The sequence below is a fragment of the Scyliorhinus torazame genome, chromosome 5 (assembly GCF_047496885.1).
Source record: "Scyliorhinus torazame isolate Kashiwa2021f chromosome 5, sScyTor2.1, whole genome shotgun sequence".
Taxonomy (NCBI): Eukaryota; Metazoa; Chordata; class Chondrichthyes; order Carcharhiniformes; family Scyliorhinidae; genus Scyliorhinus; species Scyliorhinus torazame.
The window spans coordinates 175,274,950-175,296,812 of NC_092711.1; the positions used below are offsets into that span (position 1 = coordinate 175,274,950).

The following is a 21,863-nucleotide window of genomic DNA, read 5'->3' on the forward strand; positions in this document are numbered from 1 at the left end:
GCCTAGTTTCCAGGGAGTGGACTGAGAGGTCCGGATTTTCGGAGCTCAATGAAAAAACCTTTCCTTAGGGATTCACGGCCTACTCGCCAGGGTGTGATTTTGGAGCCGGAATTTGAATATCTTACGTTGGGAATGCGCTGCCCAGTCTCCAGGTAACGGATCGGAGCTGGAGGACTGAGAGCCGCCTGGTCCTCCAGCCAATCAGAGTGAATGAGAGGCGGGGCTGGATGACTGAGAGCCGACTGGTCCTCCAGCCAATCAGAGATAATGAGGGGCGGGCCTGGAGGACTGAGACTGCCGCTTGGCCCTCCAGCCAGTCAGAGTTAATGAGGTGCGGGGCTGGAGGACTGTGTCAGCCATTTGAGTGAATGAGGGGCGGGACTGGAGGACTGAGACAGACGCATGGTCCTCCAGCACGCAGTGAATGAGGGGCGGGTCTGGACGACTCAGAGAGCCGCTCGGTCCTCCAGTCAATCAGAGAGAATGAGGGGCGGGGCTAGAGGACGGAGACAGCCGCTCGGTCCTTCAGCCAGTCAGAGTGAATGAGGGGCGGGGTCTAACCTTATTGTTTTCCCCTCCCCATCCTCCACTCACTGAACAAATATTTTGGGCATTAACTTGAGCCTGGACCTGGGAAAGAATTTCCCGAACCAGAATCAGGGAGCTGACAACTATTCATCAGGGTTTTGCGGCTCCACAGAGTATTTCCCAATCCTCCCACCCACCTCCTTAGTTTTGCTCGGGCTTTCCAAAACGAACAGGCCCATTATTCCGAATGCGCATGCTCCAAACACCGACAATTCCGCTTGCGTCCCAGAGTCGACCGGTAATGCGCATGTCCAATGCAGAGAGGCAGCTGCGCATGTGCAGAGACTCACCCCCCCCGCCCTGACTTCCCGCTGAAATGTTGACGAAAGGAAAGAGTGGGCCACCGGAAGGACTTTGGCCCTCCAGCCAATCAGAGCGCGGGCTTTGTGTGAATGAATATTGAGCTTTACCCAGACTGATACTTCCTCTTGTCTCCAACATCTGTGAGTAAAACAGTTTCTTTCCTCCCCCTTTCCATTTATTTTCTCATTCTGATCTTTAATTGGTGACTTGCAGCAACTGAAGGGAAAGGAAGTGAATCCAGGGAGGGTGCAGACTCTGCAAAGGTTGGCCCAGGTCTCTCTCTCTCAAAGACAGTGACATCCTTTGCTCCCTCAGCTCGACACATTTATTTGTCTGGCTAAAAGGATGGTACCTTTTATGATTCGCCAGACCCGAGAACACCAAGCTCACCTGTCTTCCACCCCCGAGAACAAAACCACGCAACCTAGTCAGATGCCCCCTGTCAAGCTCCACTTAACACAGGAGGAGGTTGTGTTGACCCTGTACAGTCTCACTCCACACCCCCTCCACAGAAACCAGATCCAATTCCCCCTTCCACTTTCTCCTCACCTCATTCAGTGGAGCTTGCTCTGCAGACTGTAGATATCTGAAATCCTTCCCTCACCCACGTCAGCAAGAGATAGAATCCGAATCATCAGAGACGGCAGGGGTGCTAAAGGAAACGCCGAGATCTCCTTACGTAGGAAATCATGCATCTAAGAAAATTAGAGCTCGCGAGTTGTAATTTTTCCACCAGTTCATCAAAACCAATAAACCTGCCGTTCACAAACAAGTCACCAAACTTCTCCAGAGCTTCCCTCCTCCAGGATCTAAATCTAAATCCGTAGGCAAAAAGTGGTGAGTCCCATAGAGAGGGGCCAACAACAATATTGAGCTGAGCCAATAGCGTTGCCTGAACTATCTCCAAACCCTCAGTGTAGCCACCACCACAGGGCTCAAGATCAATTCCATAGGAGAAAACGGAAGCAAGGCATTAACCAAGGCCCGTAAACTGGACCCTGACAAGTGCCTGTCTCCATCTGCCCCCATATAGAATTCAGATCTCTGAATAACCCCAGCACCCTTTCAATATTGGCTGCCCAATAATAGAACAAAGAAAAGTACAGCACAGGAACAGGCCCTTCGGCCCTCCAAGCCTGTGCCGACCATGCTGCCCGACTAAACTACAATCTTCTACACTTCCTGGGTCCGTATCCCTCTATTCCCATCCTATTCATGTATTTGTCAAGACGCTCCTTAAATGTCACTATCGTCCCTGCTTCCACCACCTCCTCCGGTAGTGAGTTCCAGGCACCCACTACCCTCTGTTTAAAAAAACTTGCCTCGTACATCTACTCTAAACCTTGCCCCTCGCACCTTAAACCTATGCCCCCGAATAATTGACCCCTCTACCCTGGGGAAAAGCCTCTGACTATCCACTCTGTCTATGCCCCTCACAATTTTGTAGATCTCTATCAGATCGCCCTTCAACCTCCGTCGTTCCAGTGAGAACAAACCGAGTTTATTCAACCGCTCCTCATAGCTAATGCCCTCCATACCAGGCAACATTCTGGTACATCTCTTCTGCACCCTCTCTAAAGCCTCCACATCCGTCTGGTAGTGTGCCGACCAGAATTGAACACTATACTCCAAGTGTGGCCTAACTAAGGTTCTATACAGCTGCAACATGACTTGCCAATTCTTATACTCAATGCCCCGGCCAATGAAGGCAAGCATACTGTATGCCTTCTTGACTACCTTCTCCACCTGTGTTGCCCCTTTCAGTGACCTGTGAACCTGTACACCTAGATCTCTCTGACTTTCAATACTCTTGAGGGGTCTACCATTCACTGTATATTCCCTACCTGCATTAGACCTTCCAAAATGCATTACCTCACATTTGTTCGGATTAAACTCCATCTGCCATCTCTCCGCCCAAGTCTCCAAAACAATCTAAATCCTGCTGTATCCTCTGACAGTCCTCATCGCTATCCGCAATTCCACCAACCTTTGTGTCGTCTGCAAACTTACTAATCAGACTAGTTACATTTTCCTCCAAATCATTTATATATACTACAAACAGCAAAGGTCCCAGCACTGATCCCTGCGGAACACCACTAGTCACAGCCCTCCAATTAGAAAAGCATCCTTCCATTGCTCCTCTCTGCCTTCTATGGCCTAGCCAGTTCTGTATCCACCTTGCCAGCTCACTCCTGATCCCGTGTGACTTCACCTTTTGTACTAGTCTACCATGAGGGACCTTGTCAAAGGCCTTACTGAAGTCCATATAGACAACATCCACTGCCCTACCTGTATCAATCATCTTTGTGACCTCCTCGAAAAACTCTATCAAGTTAGTGAGACACGACCTCCCCTTCACAAAACCATGCTGCCTCTCACTAATACGTCCATTTGCTTCCAAATGGGAGTAGATCCTGTCTCGAAGAATTCTCTCCAGTAATTTCCCTATCACTGACGTAAGGCTCACCGGCCTGTAGTTCCCTGGATTATCCTTGCTACCCTTCTTAAACAGATGAAATATGGCTAAGCCTGTCTCTCTCTCTCTGCAGGAATGTCCTGCAAATCCTCGGGGTCCTTCCCACCCAAATGAAAGAAGTAATCAGCGTATTGATTTTAACATTGGATGATTTGGGAAGAAAGATAAAAGATAGGGAGACATTGGAAAAGAAACAGCAACCTCGGAAGGATGTTCATGTTAACCATCTGAACCCTGTCGGCCAAAGACAGTGGGAGGTTGCCACCTCTGCAAATCTGCCCTGACCTCATTCACCAGCCGAGCAAACTGACATTTCTGAAGAGAGGCCCACTCGTGGGCTACCTGGATTCCCAGATAACCAAGCTGGATCTGGCAAGGTTAAAAGGCAACATCCCCAGGTCAGCCCCCCTCTCTGGGGGATCATCAGATAATATGAGCTCTTGTCCGGATTTACTCTGTACCCAGAAAAGGAGTCAAAACTCCACAGAAGCTTCATTATCTCATCCATCATGGAGACTGGGTCCATGATATAAAGAAGCAGATCATCTGCATACAGGGACACCCTGTGCTCTCTCCCTCGCCTCTCTAACCCTGTCCATCACCCGGAAAACCTCAACATAGTAGCCAATGGCTTTATTCATAGTAATATTGAATTCCTACAGTACAGAAGGAGGCAATTCGGCCCATCAAGTCTGCACCGCCCCTCTGAAAGAGCATCCTACCTAGGCCCACACCTCTACCCTATTCCTGTAACCCAACCATCCCCTTTTGGACACTAGGGGGATGTTTATCACGGCCGGTCCACCTCACCTGAACATCTTTGGACTGTGGGAGGAAACCGGAGCTCCCGGAGGAAACCCACTCAGATACGAGGAGAAAGTGCAAACTCCACACAGACAGTCACCCAAGGCTGGAATTGAACCCTGGTCCATGGTGCTGTGAGGCAGCAGTGCTAACCACTGTGCCACCATGCCACCCCAAGGCAAACAGAAGCAGAGACAGTGGGCAACACTGCCTTATGCCCCTATCCAACTGAAAATAACCTGAGCTCAGCATATTTGTATAAACACTAGTGGTGGGAGGCCTTTATAACAACGGATCCAAGGTATGAATTTCTGCCCCCCAATCGGCTCCATTAAGTTAGATGGGTTCTTGATTAATAAGGGGATCAGGGGTTATGGGGAGAACGCAGGAGAATGGGGATGAGAAAATATCAGCCATGATTGAATGGCGGAGCAGACTCGATGGGCCGAGTGGCCTAATTCTGCTCCTATGTCATATGGTCTTATGAAAATCACCACCACTTTGGCCACCCCGAAGGAATCACAGACCTGGGCATAGATCGGTCAGACTAGGATCCAAAACACAATTAAAGTCTCCCCCCAAGATTAGCTGATGTGTGTCCAAGTCAGGAATAGAGGTCAGTAATTTATTAATATAAACTGTGATCATCCCAATTCGGAGTGGACACATGTACTGGGACTATCAAGGTGCCCACGAAAGACCCACTGACAATCACGTGTCTCCCATTCGGATCTGTCAGAATTCGAAAAGCTGAAAAAGAAACGCTTTTACTTATCAACACTGCGGTCCCCTGGGACCTACATCTGTCCCACCCAAGCCTTCCGTAACCGTGTCTGGTCCTGACCCGCAAATGGCTCTCCAGCAAAAACACCACATCTGCATTCAAACTCCTCACATAAGCGAATATCCCTGATCTCTTCACTAGACCGTTCAACCCCCTCACATCCTCACATTCCAAATGGCCAGTCGGATTGAGGGTTTACCCCCACCCACCCCGTACCCCAGTCGGCCATATCCACCAAAAGAGATCATTCTAAAATGACTGAAAAAGTATCGGCATCGAGCCCACCTGAGTCGGCCACCAGGCCCCCAACAAAACAGAGCAAAGAGCAAGCTGTAGTCACTGTCGATAAACCCTCCCCATCCCCCAGCTCCCCATGCCCCAGCTCCCCATGCCCCAGCTCCCCATGCCCCAGCTCCCCATGCCCCAGCTCCCCATGCCCCAGCTCCCCATGCCCCAGCTCCCCATGCCCCAGCTCCCCATGCCCCAGCTCCCCATCCCCCCAGCTCCCCATCCCCCAGCTCTCCATCCCCCAGCTCTCCATCCCCCAGCTCCCCATCTCCCTGCCTCTCATTAAAACCACAACCAAAAGCCCGAAGAACCCCCCCAGACCCTTAGCTCAACAATCCTTGCTCAACAATCCTTAACGCCAAACAGAACCAACACACTCAGCCCATAATCTAAAACCTATACTATGTTAATGAGCTGCAGTTACCCCCACCACTTCGTTCCCATTAACTACCTTCTTCAGCTCGCAGGGCAACTCCCCCCCCCGGGGCATATAAAACTGAGTAACCATAACAACCCCCCCCCCTCCCACCTGCACCCAACTTTAAATAAAGGAAACCCCCACCCCCACAAAAAAACAGTCAAATACAAACTGGTACAAGAAACCCCAACAAGACCCCAAAACCACAATCCCTCTCCAAAAACAACAAGACCCCATATATAATACAAAATATACCGAGCCTGAGCTTCCTCACAAAAGCATCGGCATCATCCAGCGCCTCAAAAGTAGTGGTCTTTTGAATTAAAACTCACTGGGAGGTGTGCGGGGTAAACCACCCCAAACCGAACACCACATATGAAAAGTGCAGCCTTGGCCTTGATAAATGCCGCCCTCTTTTTTGGCAGCTCCGCCCCCACATCCTGATGGGGCCTGATGGCATGGCTATCCCATTTGTAGTTACGGTGATCATTCGCCCACCTCAGGACTCGTTCCTTATCCCGGTAACTGTGGAACCTGACGGTAATTGCCCGAGGTGGCTCTCCTGGGCAAGGCGTCTGACAGAGCGAGTGATGGGCCCCATCCAGCTCAGGAAGGAACAACTGTTCACCCTCCCCACCATCTTACCAAACATCCTGGACGTGTATTCAGTCGGGTGCGGGCCCTCCAATCCCTCCAGCAGCCCATAACGCGAAGAGTTTGTCTCCTGAAGCGATTCTCTAAGTCGTCTACTTTGGCACATCGAGATTTGTTATTATCAGCCAAAAGACCATCTTAGCCTCTAAAGAGACAATCCGCTTGCTCTTCATCGAAAGAGCCACCCCCATGCCCTGCACCCTTTACCGTTTATCAATTGAATAGGAGCTGGGGGCTCCTCGGTTGATATAGGGAAATCCTCGGTGATAGTCGGCTGTTGCTAAGATGCCCATGAGCATCTCAACTGACAACACCATAACTTTCGCTTCGGCAGCAGCCGCCGCCATTTTGTTTCCAATGAGCCTGGAAAAGAATCTGAATCGGATGACGATTCTTTGCCCGCTGGCTTCTTCAAACTTGGTTTCTTGGACATTTCCACAGTAATTGAGCTTTATCCCATTGACAAATTTGAAATATCCCCAAACCCCCTCAAAGACCGGGTGAAAAAGATGGAAAACAAAGTCCCCGGATGAGAGCTGCCTCATATGCGGCCGCTCCCGACATGTCGCAACCGGAAGTCCCCGTGTGTTCTGAGTTTCTGTCCTGTACTGACACTGATGTGTTTTGTAAATTGTTTTTACAGGATATTAGAAAAGGAGGAATTACAGACAGATATCTCAAACTAAGCGTCTCGATCAGACTGAGTCACTCGATTCATCAGGGCATGAACATCATCGGATTTTGAATCTAGAAGGAGAAATGTTTGCCTCGTCTGTTGGCTTGAGAAGATTTTAAAACATGAGTGTGACTGGAAAAGCACCGAGACACACACACCCGAGTGAGAGTGTTCCAGAGCACTGACTGTGGAAAGAGCTCTAATCAGTTACACAGCCTGAAAAAACAGCAGGAAGAGACCGTACACGTGTTCTGTGTGTGAACAAGGCGTCAACTGATTGTCCGCCCTGGAGAGACACAAATAGACCCAAAATATGGAGAAACGATGGAAATGTGGGGACTGTGGGAAGGGATTCAGAGTCCCATCTGCGCTGGAGATTCATCGACGCAGTCACACTGGGGAGAGGCCATTCACCTGCTCTCAGTGTGGGAAAGGATTCATTTCCTCATCCAACCTGCAGAGACACCAGCGAGTTTACACTGGGGAGAGGCCGTTTACCTGCTCCCAGTGTGGGAAGGGATTCACTCAGTTATCCCACCTGCAGATACACCAGCGAGTTCACACTGGGGAGAGGCCGTTCACCTGCTCTCAGTGTGAGAAGAGATTCACTCAGTTGATCAGCCTGCAGATACACCAGCGAACTCACACTGGGGAGAGGTTGTTCACCTGCTCTCAGTGTGGGAAAGGATTCACTCGGTTCGATAACTTGCAGTCACATCAGCGAGTTCACACTGGGGAGAGGCCGTTCACCTGCTCCCAGTGTGGGAAGGGATTCACTCTCTTATCCCACCTGCAGACACACCAGCAAGTTCACACTGGGGAGAAGCCATTCACCTGCTCCCAGTGTGGGAAGGGATTCACTCTCTTATCCCACCTGCAGACACACCAGCAAGTTCACACTGGGGAGAAGCCATTCACCTGCTCCCAGTGTGGGAAGGCATTCACTCATATGTCCAGCCTGCAGTCACACCAGCGAGTTCACACTGGGGAGAGGACATTCGCCTCCTCCCAGTGTGGGAAGGGATTCACTCGGTTATCGCACCTGCAGACACACCAGCGAGTTCACACTGGGGAGAGGCCATTCACCTGTTCTCAGTGTGGGAAGACATTCACTTTGTTATCCAACCTGCGGGCACACCGTCAAGTTCACACTGGGGAGAAGCCATTCGCCTGCTCTCCGTGTGAGAAGGGATTCACTCAGTTATCCAACCTACAGAGACACCAGTGAGTTCACACTGGGGAGAAGCCGTTCACCTGCTCTCCGTGTGGGAAGGGATTCACTCAGTTATCCCATCTGCAGGCACATCAGCGAGTTCACACTGGGGAGAGTTTGTTCACCTGCTCTGAATGTGGGAAGGGATTCCATGATTCAACGCACCTGCTGAGACACAAACAAGTTCACAAGTGATTACAGGGGTTGGATTCTACTGTTATTGTTTCTGTTCTCAATGACATCCAGGACTACATTTTGTTCATTCTGACAGTTGGTCAATGGGGATGGTTGGAGAGTTTCCTCTACTGGACTGGCCGGTCTCATGACTTTGACTCCAGTGGGCTGTTGCTCTTCGAGCCTTGTTGCGAATACCTGGTTTCAAATTTCACAAGGATCACAGATTGAAAGTTGGTTTGGAAGTTGGAAGATGTTTCCTTCCCATTTCTGTTTGGATCCCCCTAAAGCATGCCACCTTGCCATGGAGATGGGCCATGGAGGGTACATGGTTCTTTTGTTTAATTTATCTCGTGTTTCTCGCAGAAGAAAATTATCAAGGTATGGGGCAGGTTGTCTGACATGGACTGAGAAACAACATTAAATGGTGTGACGGGAGACAGGCAATAACTAATATTTCAGGGGATTGGTTAGCTCAGTTGGCTGGATGGCTAGTTTGTGATACTGAGCGACACCAACAGCGTGGGTTCAACTGCCGTACCGGCTGAGGCCATCCATGAAGGCCCCGCCTCCTCAACATTGTCCTTCGTCTGAGGTGTGGTGACCGTCAGATTAAATCACCACCAGTCAGCTCACTCTCTCCCTCACAAAGGGGGATGCTCTTATGGAATTCTGACAATGGTACCAGCCAGTAACAAGGTTAAGATAAGTGAGTTATGTATACACGAGACCCAAGGATGGTCGATGAGGGGGTCTGGAAGGCATCATGAGTAACCCCCTAGCTGTCCATGAGCTGATCACGCAATTCCCTGCTGCCCAGTAACCACTTTCATTGGATCTACCAGTCAATGTGTGTAATCTACAATCATTGTGATTGGATCGTGTCCGGCTGAGTTGGGCTGACTAACTATTTGAAATTGTATAAATGATGATGATTCCCTTTGTTCAGTGGAGAGGTATCTGCCTTTGCCCAGAGGCTTACTCCCCGCCGGTGTTACAACAATAAACTGTTGTGTGTTTGAAGCAGACCTGAATGTCAAGGGATTCTTTTGGATTCATTCCCGCTCACAGGAGCATAACCTACTTTTGTATTCAATTCCCCTCACAATAAACAATAACATTCTATTAGCTTTCCTAATTACTTGCTGTACCTGTATACTCGCCTTTTGTGATTCATGCTCTTGGACACCCAGATCCCTCTGAATCTCAGAGCTCTGCAATCTCTCACCATTTAGATAAGCTTTTTTATTCTTCCTGCCAAAATGGACAATTTCACATTTTCCCACATTATTCTCCATTTTGCATATTTTTTCCACTCACTTAACCTATCTATATCACCTTGTAACCTCCTTATGTCCTATTCACAATTCACTTTCCTACCTTTCTTTGTATCATTGGAACATTGGAGCAGGACTTGGCCATTCAGCCCATCGAGCCTGCGCCAACATTCAATACGATCATGGCTGATCATCCACTTGAGTGAGTCTGTGTGAGTGAGTGAGTGAGTCTGGGTCCCCCACACTATCCCCATATCCCTTTGTGTTATTGGTATTTAGAAATCTGTCAGTCTCTGCTTTAAACACACTCAATGACTGAGCTTCCACAGCCCTCTGGGGTAGAGAATTCCAAAGATTCACAACACTCACAGTGAGTAAAAAAATGTCTCCTCCGAGACCGGTCCTAAGTGGCTTCCCCCTTATTTTGAAATTGTGTCCACTGGTTCCAGACTCCCCAACCAGGGGAAACATCTCACCTGCACCTCCCCTGTCTATTCCTTTCAGTATTTTGTAGGTTTCATTGTGATCACTTCTCATTATTTGACACTAGAGAATACAGGCCAGGTTTCTCCAATCTCTCCTCTAAGGGCAGTCCTGCCATCCCCGGAACAAGTCTGGTGAACCTTTGTTGCCCTTTCCCTCTGGCGACAAGGGCAGTAAAACTGCACACAGTCCTCCAGCTGCGGTCTGACCAAGGTTCTATACAACAGGTACATTCTGGACAGTCTCATGACTTTGCATTTATTTTATCCTGGATAGTATGGGGGAGGCGGTGGCCTAGTGGTATTGCTGCTGGACGAGTAATCCAGAGACCCAGGTATTATTCTGGGGTTCGAATCCCACCAGGACAGATGGTGAAATTTTAATTCAATAAAAATTTGGAATTAAAAGTCTAATGATGACCATGAAACCATTGTCGATTGTTGTAAAAACCCATCTGTTTTACGAATGTCCTTCGGTGAAAGAAATCTGCCATCCTTACCTGGTCTGGCCCACACGTGACTCCAGAGCCACACAGATGTGGTTGACTCTTAACTGTCCCCCACTGTAATGACCTAGCAAGCCACTCAGTTCAAGGGCAATTATGAATGGGTAACAAATGCTGACCCAGCCCGTGATGCCTCCATCCCAAGAAAAGAGTTTTATCAGGTGGATCTAAAATGAATACATTTGTCTCTGTTCCATTGAGTCTACAGCACAGGGCCAGGCCAGTCGGCTCAATTGGTCTCTGTCAGTATTTATGTTCCGCATGAGCCTCCACCCAGCCCTCTTCATCTCCCCCCATCAGCATCTCCTTCTATTCCTTTCTCCCTTGTCAAGATACAGCTGTTCATGCAGCATTCATGCTGTTCACCTCAACCACTCACTGTGGTAGTGAGTTCCACATTCTCACAACTCGCTGGATGAAGAGGTTTCACTTGAAATCCCTATTGGATTATTGAACCCCTGAAAATGGATTGAAAATGCACGCAGCATTTGACAGAGATTGGATGAATTGTCAGCGCAGATGGGGCAGCACGGTGGTGCAGTGGTTAGCAGTGCTGCCTCACGGCGCCGAGGTCCCAGGTTCGATCCTGGCTCTGGGTCACTGACATGTGGAGTTTGCACATTCTCCCCGTGTTTGCGTGGGTTTCACCCCCACAATTGAAAGATGTGCAGGCTAGGTGGATTGGCCATACTAAATTGCCCCTTAATTGGAAAAATGAATTGGGTACTCTAAATTTAAAAAAAAGAATTGTCAGCACGGATAGAGATAAATGTGTGTCCTAATAGACATTACAGAGACTTGTTTGAAAGGGGACCAAGGCTGGAATCTAAATGTTGAAGGGTATTTGACATATTGGAATGCATGAAGCTCGGAAAAGATGATGGGATTGCTCCTGTTCATTAAGGATTACATTAGTTCAGTACAGAGAGATCAACTTAGCCTGAACGTTAAGGGTGTGGAATCAGCTTTGCTCGAGATAAGAACTAATAAGTTACAAGGTCTCTTGTGTGAGTAGTTAATGGGCCTCCTAACAGTAGTTACATTGTAGGTAGAGTGTACAGGAAGTATTAAATAAGGCTTGTAATTAATGTACCACAATAATCATGGGTGACTTTAGGCATCAGTTAGGACGATGAGCCTGACGAATATTAATCATGAGGAAGTGACACCACAATGAGAAACTGACATCACACATCAGCAAGGTGACCGATATCCTTCAGAGAGCAATCAGACATTGATCGTGCCCCATTTAACCAATCAGGGACTGATCATGGGCTGCTTGGGCCAATCAGAACCACAGGAAACTACCAGCCATGGTTAGAGGTAGGTACTAGAAAGGGTTAATGAGCTACAATTCTCTGGAGCTCGGTGCACAACTCAACATGAAGTAAGAGGATAGACTTCAGTCAACAGAACAAGAGACAGCTCCACAGTCACCTGGAAGCTGAGAGCTGGTGATCCAGAGTGAACGGACTGATCCACTGCTTTTGTTAATTATTGTGATTTTGTACTTATTACAATTAACTTAATAAATTCTGTGACAATATTCCTGTACCTGGAATGGCCTGTAACTAGTCAGGAGCTGCAGGTAACTTTCACAACACAGTCTGACGTGTAATTGATTTGAGTGTTACAATTGAGATTGGAGCCAAACCCGGATCTTACAATAGGATCGAATTTCACATTTCATTTGGGTATCCTGCACTAACAGTGATGGCTTTTGTAAACTCCTTTTACAGGATATTAGAAGGGGAGGAGTTACAGACAGAAATTTCACACCAAACATCATATCAAGATATGACAGAGTCACTCGATTCATGGGAGCTGAATATCATCGACCTTTGAATTTAGAATGAGAAATGTTTGTCTGTTCTTCTGCTGAAAGAGATTTTTAAACATCACTCAGTGTACAGACACTGAGCCAGGCTCATCCGAGTGAGGCATCACTAAAAAAATCCATTTTATATCTTGCAGCTCACCCAAAGATGGAAATTTCAGCACACATTTCTCCATCTTGTATTTTTTAATGTTTTGTTTGCCCGTTAAATATCCTTGCCCTCTGGATGTTTCATTACAGAACTCAGCTCAAAGACATCAAAACTTGTATCCGGCCTTGCCTGTGGGCCCCATTCATCAATTCAACTTTGCAGCAGTTCAGTCCCAGCTTTGGAAACATCTTCATCTTTCTGTGAGGCCCCGGCCCCATTGACTGTGACAGGGTTCATACTGTCACCGTGAGATTGTTGATGTAAAGTCACGTCAGACCCACACTGCCCGATTTCCATTCCAATTTATTTAAAGGTCCCAGAAGCCTGGCTCCAACCTTAAATGTTGTTCTGATCCTGTCAGTAACATTATTTTGGAACTCACTAGTACCACCACATAGGCAGCCATCAACATGCATCATAAAGATGCCCGAGAGTTTCCTGCCTTCGTACCAATAAAGCACGGCAGCTTCTGCCTTCAGGTAGGGACAACCTGACTTGGACAAAACTGATCTAACTGAGAAGTGCCATACACTTGAAACATTGTTCAAAACATAGACAAACTTATTGAACTTCCAAAGTCTTCGATCTCCATCTGGCACCGTAGGTGGTTGCAGAAACACTGCCCTCTGGAGGTGATCCCCAGCGCAAATGCAGCTTTTATGTTTCTTGACTGAAGGTTCCGAGAAAATGTCACGAAAAGGGCCAAAGAAATTTCAAAATTACCTTTCCCGCTGTGGGTGAGTCCACTCTGACCTCTTTCTCTCCGAAGACTTCTTCAAATTCCCGCGTCACTGACCTCACCTTGGGCCTTATAAGTTCCACCTGGTTGGACCTTTTCTGTGCAGATCCATCGATGTGATGATGCTGGCTGACCCCTATCTGGGACCTCTGAACACACGCCAAACTCTGTCCAGCTGCCTAACTCTTTCTGTTTCACCTCCCGTACGGCTTTATCCCCTCATATTTTGGCAGCTACAAAACCCTCTCGGTCACGGGGACTTCAGTATCGCCCCCAAACATATCCTTGGTATAAAACCGACAATTCCCTGCCTGAAATGTTCCAGTTATTGAAATTGCATTGAATGGATGTCAAAGAAACAGACCAGAAACAGCTCCCTGAGGTTCTGAGGAGTCCCCAGTGGTCAGTCAGACTGAACTAAACACGGGTGGTATAAAACAAACAATACTCACCCCGGTATCTGCTGTCCACGGGGACTTTCCTTTAATCAGAGCCGTCAGTGGATCCTGTTCCTGACACCAGGTTGTTTTGGGACAAATGTCACTCGGAGTCTAGAGTTGGGTAAAGTTTGGGAATCTTTATTACAAACATGCAGGGAATGCTTCAGCGAACCGAAGCATCTCAAGGAGTAGTTACAATAACACACGTTTATACACAGTACAGTTGCAGCTGTTTTGTCTGCAGGTTAGTGGGAAAGTACAGGACGTACTTTAGCACCTTGATACTGCCGATACTTCCAGTCAAGGATGTTGGGGTCCCTGTCGGGACAGGAGATGTGTTGGTGAAATTTTGGCAGTACACTCGAGGTTGACCTGGTTGAAGTCCCCGGCCACGATGAACAAGGCCTCCGGGTATTCTGCTTCATTGTTATTTATAGCAGTGCGGTGTACAATTCATCAAGCGCCTTCTTCACTTCCGCCTGGGGTGGGATGTAGACCGCCGTGATGATGGCAGAAGAGAATTCCCATGGAAGGTAGTTTGGACGGCACTTCAGTCGGGTATTCCAGATCCGGGGAGCAGTAGTTCGCCAGGGTCACCACGTCCGAGCACCAGGAGTTGGCGAGGAGACAAACACTTTCACCCACTCCAGGTTCAGTCCTGGATGTGATTAACAGCAGGAATAACCGCAGGATTTAACCGGTCATCACTTGTGAACCTTTTGGTGTCTCAGCATGTTGGACGACTGAGTGAATCCCTCCCCACAGTGAGAGCAGGTGAATGGCTTCTTTCCAGTGTGAACTCGCTGGTGTCTCCGCAATCTGGATGATGTTTGAAACCTCTTTGTGCAGTGAGAGCAGCTGAACGGTCTCTCCTCAGTGTGAATGCGCTGGTGGGACATCAGTAGCTGAGCGCTTTTGAAACCCTTCCTGCAGTCAAAGCATTTAAAGGGCCTGCTCTTGGTGTGAGTGACATTGTGGCTACGCAGGTTGGATAATTGAGTGAATCCCATATCACGCACAGAGCAGATGTACGGCTTCTCCCCGGTGTGAACTCGCTGGTGTCTCTGCAGGTGGGATAACTGAGTGAATCCCTTATCACACACAGTGCAGATGAACGGCTTCTCCCCGGTGTGAACTCTCTGGTGTCTCTGCAGGTGGGGTAACCGAGTAAATCCCTTATCACACACAGTGCAGATGAATGGTCTCTCCCCGGTGTGAACTCGCTGGTGGGTCTGCAGGTTGTGTAAATGAGTGAATCCCTTATCACACACAGTGCAGATGAATGGCCTCTCTCCGGTGTGAACTCGTTCGTGTCTCCGCAGGCTGCCAATGTCAGTGAACCCCTTTTCACACACAGTGCAGATGAATGGCCTCTCCCCAGTGTGAACTCGTTCGTGTCTCCGCAGGCTGCCAATGGCAGTGAATCCCTTTAAACACTGAGAGGTGAAAGGTCTCTCTTCAGTGTGACTGTGTTGATGCCTTTCCAGCTCGTGTGGGGCTGTGAATCCCTTCCCACAATCCTCACATTTCCATGGTTTCTCCATGGTCCAGGTGATCTTGCGTCTCACCGCGTTGGCCAATCAGTGAAGCCTCGTCCACACACAGAACACCGATACAGTCTCTCCCTGCTGTGAATGGTGTAGTACTTTTTCAGATTGTGTCACTGGTTAAATCTCTTTCCACAGTCAGTGCTCTGTAACAGTCTCACACGGGTGTGTGTTTGTGTCTCAGTGCTTTTCCAGACACACTAATGTTTAAAATCTCGTGAAGCAGACAGAATAGACAAACATTTCTCCTTCTAGATTCAAAGGCCGATGATCCCAAGAATTGAGTTACTCAGTCAGTTCTTGATGTGATATTTAGTTTGAGATATCGGCCTCAAACTCCTCTCGTTCGAACTTCCTGCAAACAGATTTTACAATAGTAATCATTGTCAGTACAGGATAGAAACTCAGAACAGACAATTCTAGTTTATATCGAACATTCTTTCCTCTCTCTTCCCCTGAAATGCTGTAAATCTCAATCCCACACACTCCAAGGCAGGCCAGCAGCACGGTTCAATTCCCGTAACAGCCTCCCCGAACAGGCGCCGGAATGTGACGACTAGGGGCTTTTCACAGTACCTTCATTTGAAGCCTACTTGTGACAATAAGCGATTTTCATTTCATTTTCATTGTATCTAATATTCACCCTCCCAATTCTCCTGAAGGTTCTGATTCAGGCTCATTGACAGATCCAAGCTCACTGCTTCCTGTCCTGGACACAGAGACCTGAAAATCTTCATGCAGGCTGCCAGACAGATATATGTCGATATTACTGGATGAAAAATGTGTGTAATACACAGATTGTATTCACTTATTTTCCCTCCCAGTTTTCGTGAAGGCGCTGATCAACAAATCTAAACTCACTAAAACCTGTACAAGAGTAGAGAATCTCCATATAAGTATATTTACTGATTAGAGGTAGGGAAATTCTGAGGAAGAATTTTATTTAGTCATGACAGGGAACTCACTGCCCACAAGGGTTGTGGAAGTCGAGATGATCAATAATTTAAAGTAAAATAGGATGGTTACTTGAAGAAAATAAACTTGCAGGTGAACAGGGATATCGAGGGGGAATGGGACTGACTGGATTGCTGGACAGTGACTCAGCATTGACTTGAGTTCCCAAATGGATTCTGTCAGTGCTGCAATGACTATAACTGGAACTATATAATGTAGGTACAGTACTATGTTACAAAAGTAGAAATAATAATCCATGTATTTTATTACAGAACCATCAATAATATCTACAATACATACCATATAACAACACTAGACATATCTCTGTCCAATATTAAATTTTTAAAAATTAATTTACGGGATGTGGACAATGCTGGTTAGGCCGGCATTTATTGCCCTTCCCCAGTTGCCCTTCCGAAGTAGTGGTGAGCTGCCTTCTTGAACTGCTGCAGTCCTGGAGGTGTAGGTACATCCCCTGTGCTGTTAGGGAGGGAATTGCAGGATGTTGCCTCAGGGACAGTGAAGGAATGGCAATATATTTCCAAGTCACGGTGGTGAGTAACTTGGAGGAGAACTTCCAGGTGGTGGGCTTCCCAGGTTTCTGCTGCTCTTGTCCTTCTAGATGGTAGTGGTTGTGGGTTTGGAAGGTGCTGTCTGAGGAACCTTTATGAGTTACTGCAGTGTATCTTGTAGATGGTATACACAGCTGCTACTGTTTGTCGATGGTGGAAGGTTTGAATGTTTATGGAAGGGGGTGCAATCAATTAGGCTGCTTTGTCCTGGATAGAGTAGAGCTTCTTTGTTGTTGGAGCTGCACTCATCCAGCAAGCAAAGTGGAGCGCATTCGATTACACTCCTGACTTGTGCTTGTAGATGTCTGGTGGACAGGCTTTGGGGTATCAGGAAGCGTGTTGCTCGTCGTAGGATTCCCAGCCCTTGATCTGCCCTGGTAGCTACAGTATTAATATGGCTAGTCCAGTTCAGTTTTTGATCAATGGTAACCCCCAGGATGTTGGTTGTGTGGGTGTCAGCGATGGGAATGCCACTGAATGTCAAGGGGTGGTAGTTAGATCCTCTCTTTTCAAAGATGGTCATTCCCTGGCACTTGTGTAGCGCAAATGTAACTTGCCACTTATCAGCCCAAGTCTAGATATTGTCCAGGTCTTACTGAATTTGGACATGGACTGCTTCATTATCTGAGGAGTTGAGAATGGTGCTGAACATTGTGCAGTCATCCGCAAACATCACCACTTCTCACCTTATGATGGAAGGGAGATCATTGATGAAGCAGCTGAAGATGGTTGGGCCTAGGATACTGTCCTGAGGAATTCCTGCAGTGATGTCATGGAGCTGAGATGATTGACCTCCAATCACCACAACCATCTTCCTTTGTGCCAGGTATGACTCCAACCAGTGGAAAGTTATCCCCCGATTCCCATTGACTCCAGTTTAGCTGGGGCTCCTTGATGCCATACTCGGTCAAATGCTGCCTTGATGTCAAGGGGAGTCACTGTCACCTCACTTTTGGCATTCAGCTCTTTCGTCCAAGTTTGAACCAAGGATGTAATGAGGTCAGGAGCTGAGTGACCCTGGCGGAACCCAAACTGAGCGTCCAGGAGCAGGTTATTGCAGAATAAGTGCCACTTAATAGGACCTTTGATGACTCCTTCCATCACTTTGCTGATGATGGAGAGTATTCCGACAGGGAAGTAATTGGCTGGGTTTGATTTGGCCTGTTTACTGACCCCATCAATGCCAGCCATCTCCTGGAGAAACCAGCCCTTTAATTGTGAACATCCTTTTAGCCAGACAAATAAATGTGTCAAGCTGAGGGAGCAAAGGATGTCAATGTGTTTAAGAGAGAGAGAGAGAGAGAGACCTGGGCCAAGCTTTGCAGAGTCCGCACCCTCCATGGATTCACTTCCTTTCCCTTCAGTTGCTGCAAGTGACCAATTAAAGGTGAGAATGAGACTAGGGGGAGAAAAGAAAGTGTTTTACTCACAGATGTTGGAGACAGGAGTCTGTGTGCAGCTCAAGCTCATTCAGGGTTCAAGGAACAACAGCTTTGCTCCGCAGAAACCTCCTTTTCCAACTTCCGCATCTGATTGGCGGAGGGGCAGATCCTTTCCGGTCCTCCCAGTCTTTCCATTGGTCAACATCTGAGTGGAAAGGTCAGCGGAAGTGAGCTCTCCTGCGCGTGCGGAGCTTCCCCTCTCCCTGAGACATGCGCAGTCCCGGGTCAGGGTAGGGGGAACACCGACAGTCGGAACTGTCAGCCGGTTGCCTGGAAACCGTTTCGAGGATGTGTTGGGGAAGAGAGAACAAAGGGTGGGGACGGGGCTCGCGTGTCCGCGCGCCGGCGTGTGCGCACTAATGCATTGACGTCACCGCGGAGCGGATCGATTCCTATTGGCTGATTTAGAGGATGAGCTCCTTTGTGATGTCACAATGTGGAGGTTGGACAATGAGTTTCAGACTAAAACTTCCTCCTCTGGGCAACATCTGGGAATCAAATCAATGTCTCCCCCTTTCATAAAGTCATAATGTGGAGACCGGCGTTGGACTGGGGTGGGCACAGTAAGAAGTCTTACAACACCAGATTAAAGTCCAACAGGTTTGTTTCGATGTCACTAGCTTTGGAGCGCTGCTCATTCACCTGAGGAAGGAGCAGAGCTCCGACATCGAAATAAACCTGTTGGACTTTAACCAGAAGTTCATAAGATATAGGAGCAGAATTAGGCCATTTGGCCCATCGAGTCTGCTCTGCCATTCGGTCATGGCTGATCTCATCCTGGCCTTATCTCCACTGTCCTGAGAGTTCTTCAGAATCATTGAACCCGATTAAAAATCTGCCCAACTCTAAATTTACTCACTGTCCCAGCTCCACCGCACTCTGGGGTAGTGAATTCCACATATTCACAGCCCTTGGTAGAAACAGTTTTTCTTCAACTCTGTTTTGATTAGGGCAGCACTGTGGACCAGTGGTTAGCACTGCTGTCTACGGTGCTGAGGACCTGGGTTCGATCCCGGCCCCGGGTCACTGCCTGTGGAATTTGCACTTTCTCCCCGTGTCTGCGTAGGTTTCACCCCCACAACCCAAAGATGTGCAGAGTTGGTGAATTGGTCACACTAAATTGCCCCTTAATTGGAAAAAAAAATAATTGGTTACTCTAAAAAAAAATTTTTTTTAATTAAAACTGTTTTGAATTTGCTACCGCTTACCGTAAGACTATTACCTCTCGTTCTGGAATGCCCCACAAGAGGCAGCAGCCGCTCCAAGTCTACTTTATCTTTCCATTTCTTTTCTCATCCTGAGGGGTCATTGGTAACTTGCAGCAACTGTAGAGAAAGGAAGTGAATCGAGTCTATATGTTCCACACATTTTGAGTTCAGTAATATAGACATATTTATGTCTGGCAGTCTGCATGGAGATTTTCAGGCCTCTCCAAGATGGGAAGCAGTGAGCAGGGATCTGTCAGTCAGCCTGAATCAGCACCTTTAGAGAATTAGGAGGATGAACATTACAGAGTGAGAATGGAGGGAGAGTGTGTTGCATGGAAACTAGAATTGCCTGTTCTCAATTTCCATTTATAAATTCCTTTTACAGGATATTAGATGAAGATTTGCAGAAAAAAAACGAACGTCACTTCAGGATTTGGAAGAGTCACTTGGTTTATCAGGACCTGAATATCATCAGGAAAACTATTACTGCAAAAGACACATCTGGGGTTAAGGATTGCCAGTCAGGCGAAGGAACAGAATGGAAGTAAACACAGGAATGAAGAATCACATTGGGCTGGTACCAGGAGAATTGAGTGACAACTTCAGCGACAAAACCATGGAGTGTGATTTTTGATTGTCTTAAAAGTAAAAGGGCAACATTCTATTTATAGTTCAAGGGATACGTTCCCTATAAAAATAGTGTTAAGGCATTGTTGCTTCTAGTTTGTTGCAGTAAAAATCATAAAACATGATGTTTTTGTCTTATGACTCATTAATTTGTTCACTGGGTATAGAATTTATCTTTTAAAATTCCTGATCTTTTCAGAGATCTTACACAGTTGGTTTTGAGTCACAAGTTTCAACTTCCCATTCAGCCTCAGGCAACTTGCTGTCTCTTTGTTGCTCATGTCAATGACAGCCCAGTAACAGAGCTGAGGGCTGGAGATGCTGTGACCCATTGTAGGAGCTGGGATCAGTAGAAAGAAGAACCGTTGTTTCTGGTTGAGCTTTGTGTGAGGTGTCTGACCATGATGATATATGCAATAGCTAACCAGGTAATATGTTGTGATGAGGGTTTAGAAACAGACCCTGGGTAGACGAGTTCAGTGAAGCTGTGGGCTCGTCAGCTGTCCAGTGAAACCAGGCATCCAACAGCCACAGAGACCTGTAATAATGGACACTGGGTTTAATCCTGTTCTGTATTAAACAGAAGACCTAGTTGATACTGGGTGATTGTGATATAGTTAATCTTACCCTTTATTCAAAATTGAATAACATTGATTCAAGTAAAGTAACTACCATGTCAATCTGTCAGTAAAGTGGTGTCAGTTCATGCAGATCCATGTCTGAACTCAATTCCATTACTTATTTTTGTTACTGACTAGACTGTCTCTCTCTTCTCTCCTCTCTCTCTCCTGCCTCTCTCAGTCTCTGGTGCTCCTTTCTCTCTGGTGCCTCTCACTCCCTCTGCTTCCTCTCTCTCCCTCTGTCTCTCTCAGCTGCCAATCACTCTCTCTCTTCCGTGCTTAGGAAGGCAGGTGGGATAGTTTCCTTTGGTAGCCGAGGGCTGAGATTATGAGAACAGGGAGATTGTGCTGGAACTGCATCAAACACCAGTTAGACCACAGCCATATTACATGAAGGATGTGATCACACGAGAGAGACGGCAGAGGAGATTTATTTATTTATTTATTTAAATTTAGAGTTCCCAATTAATTTTTCCAATTAAGGGGCAATTTATTGTGGCCAATCGACCTACCCTGCACAACTTTGTGTTGTGGGGGCGAAACCCACGCAAACACAGGGAGAATGTGCAAACTCCACACGGACAGTGACCCAGAGTCGGGATCGAACCTGGGACCTCATGCTGCCTGCTGCAGAGGAGATTTATGATGATGTTACCAGGGATGGAGAATTTTAACTATGAGGAAATATTGGATCTCCCCAGTGTGAATTCGCCGGTGTACAGTGAGTTGCTCCGATCGCATGAATCTCGTCCCACAGTGAGAGCACCTGAACGGTCTCTCATCAGTGAACAAGCTGATGGGGCATCAGTTCCCCGGACGTTTTATAGAATTTCCCACAGTTTAGACATTTGAAAGGTCTGTCTTTAATAATAATCTCTTGTCACAAGTAAGCTCACATTAACATTGCAATGAAGTGAAAAGCCCCGAGTCGCCACATTCTGCCGTCTGTTCGGGTACACGGTGGGAGAATTCAGAATGTCCAAATTACCCAACAGCACGTTAGATAAACTCGGTCAGTTCTCACTGGAACGACGGAGGTTGAGAGGCGAGCTGATAGAGGTTTACAAGATTATGAGTGGTATG

At 47.4% G+C, this 21,863-nt stretch overlaps 1 protein-coding gene and 2 long non-coding RNA genes across 3 annotated transcripts; 2 read left to right on the top strand and 1 right to left on the bottom strand.

Annotated features, from left to right (window-relative positions):
• The first annotated feature begins 503 nt into the window (after positions 1-503).
• LOC140422387 (uncharacterized) lies at positions 504-9,406 on the top strand. Its single transcript, XM_072507407.1, has 3 exons — positions 504-1,031; positions 3,441-3,765; positions 6,959-9,406. Exon 3 carries the CDS (start codon positions 7,305-7,307, stop codon positions 8,217-8,219), a length of 915 nt encoding a protein of 304 aa, XP_072363508.1. The 5' UTR covers positions 504-1,031; positions 3,441-3,765; positions 6,959-7,304; the 3' UTR covers positions 8,220-9,406.
• Positions 9,407-13,927: 4,521 nt separating this feature from the next.
• Positions 13,928-18,502, bottom strand: LOC140422419 (uncharacterized). The gene is made up of 2 exons (XR_011947449.1): positions 18,314-18,502; positions 13,928-15,712 (listed from the first exon to the last, which is right to left on the bottom strand). It is a non-coding gene; the product is annotated as an uncharacterized lncRNA (long non-coding RNA).
• LOC140422403 (uncharacterized) lies at positions 18,493-20,285 on the top strand. The gene is made up of 2 exons (XR_011947430.1): positions 18,493-18,639; positions 19,919-20,285. It is a non-coding gene; the product is annotated as an uncharacterized lncRNA (long non-coding RNA).
• Positions 20,286-21,863: the final 1,578 nt, after the last annotated feature.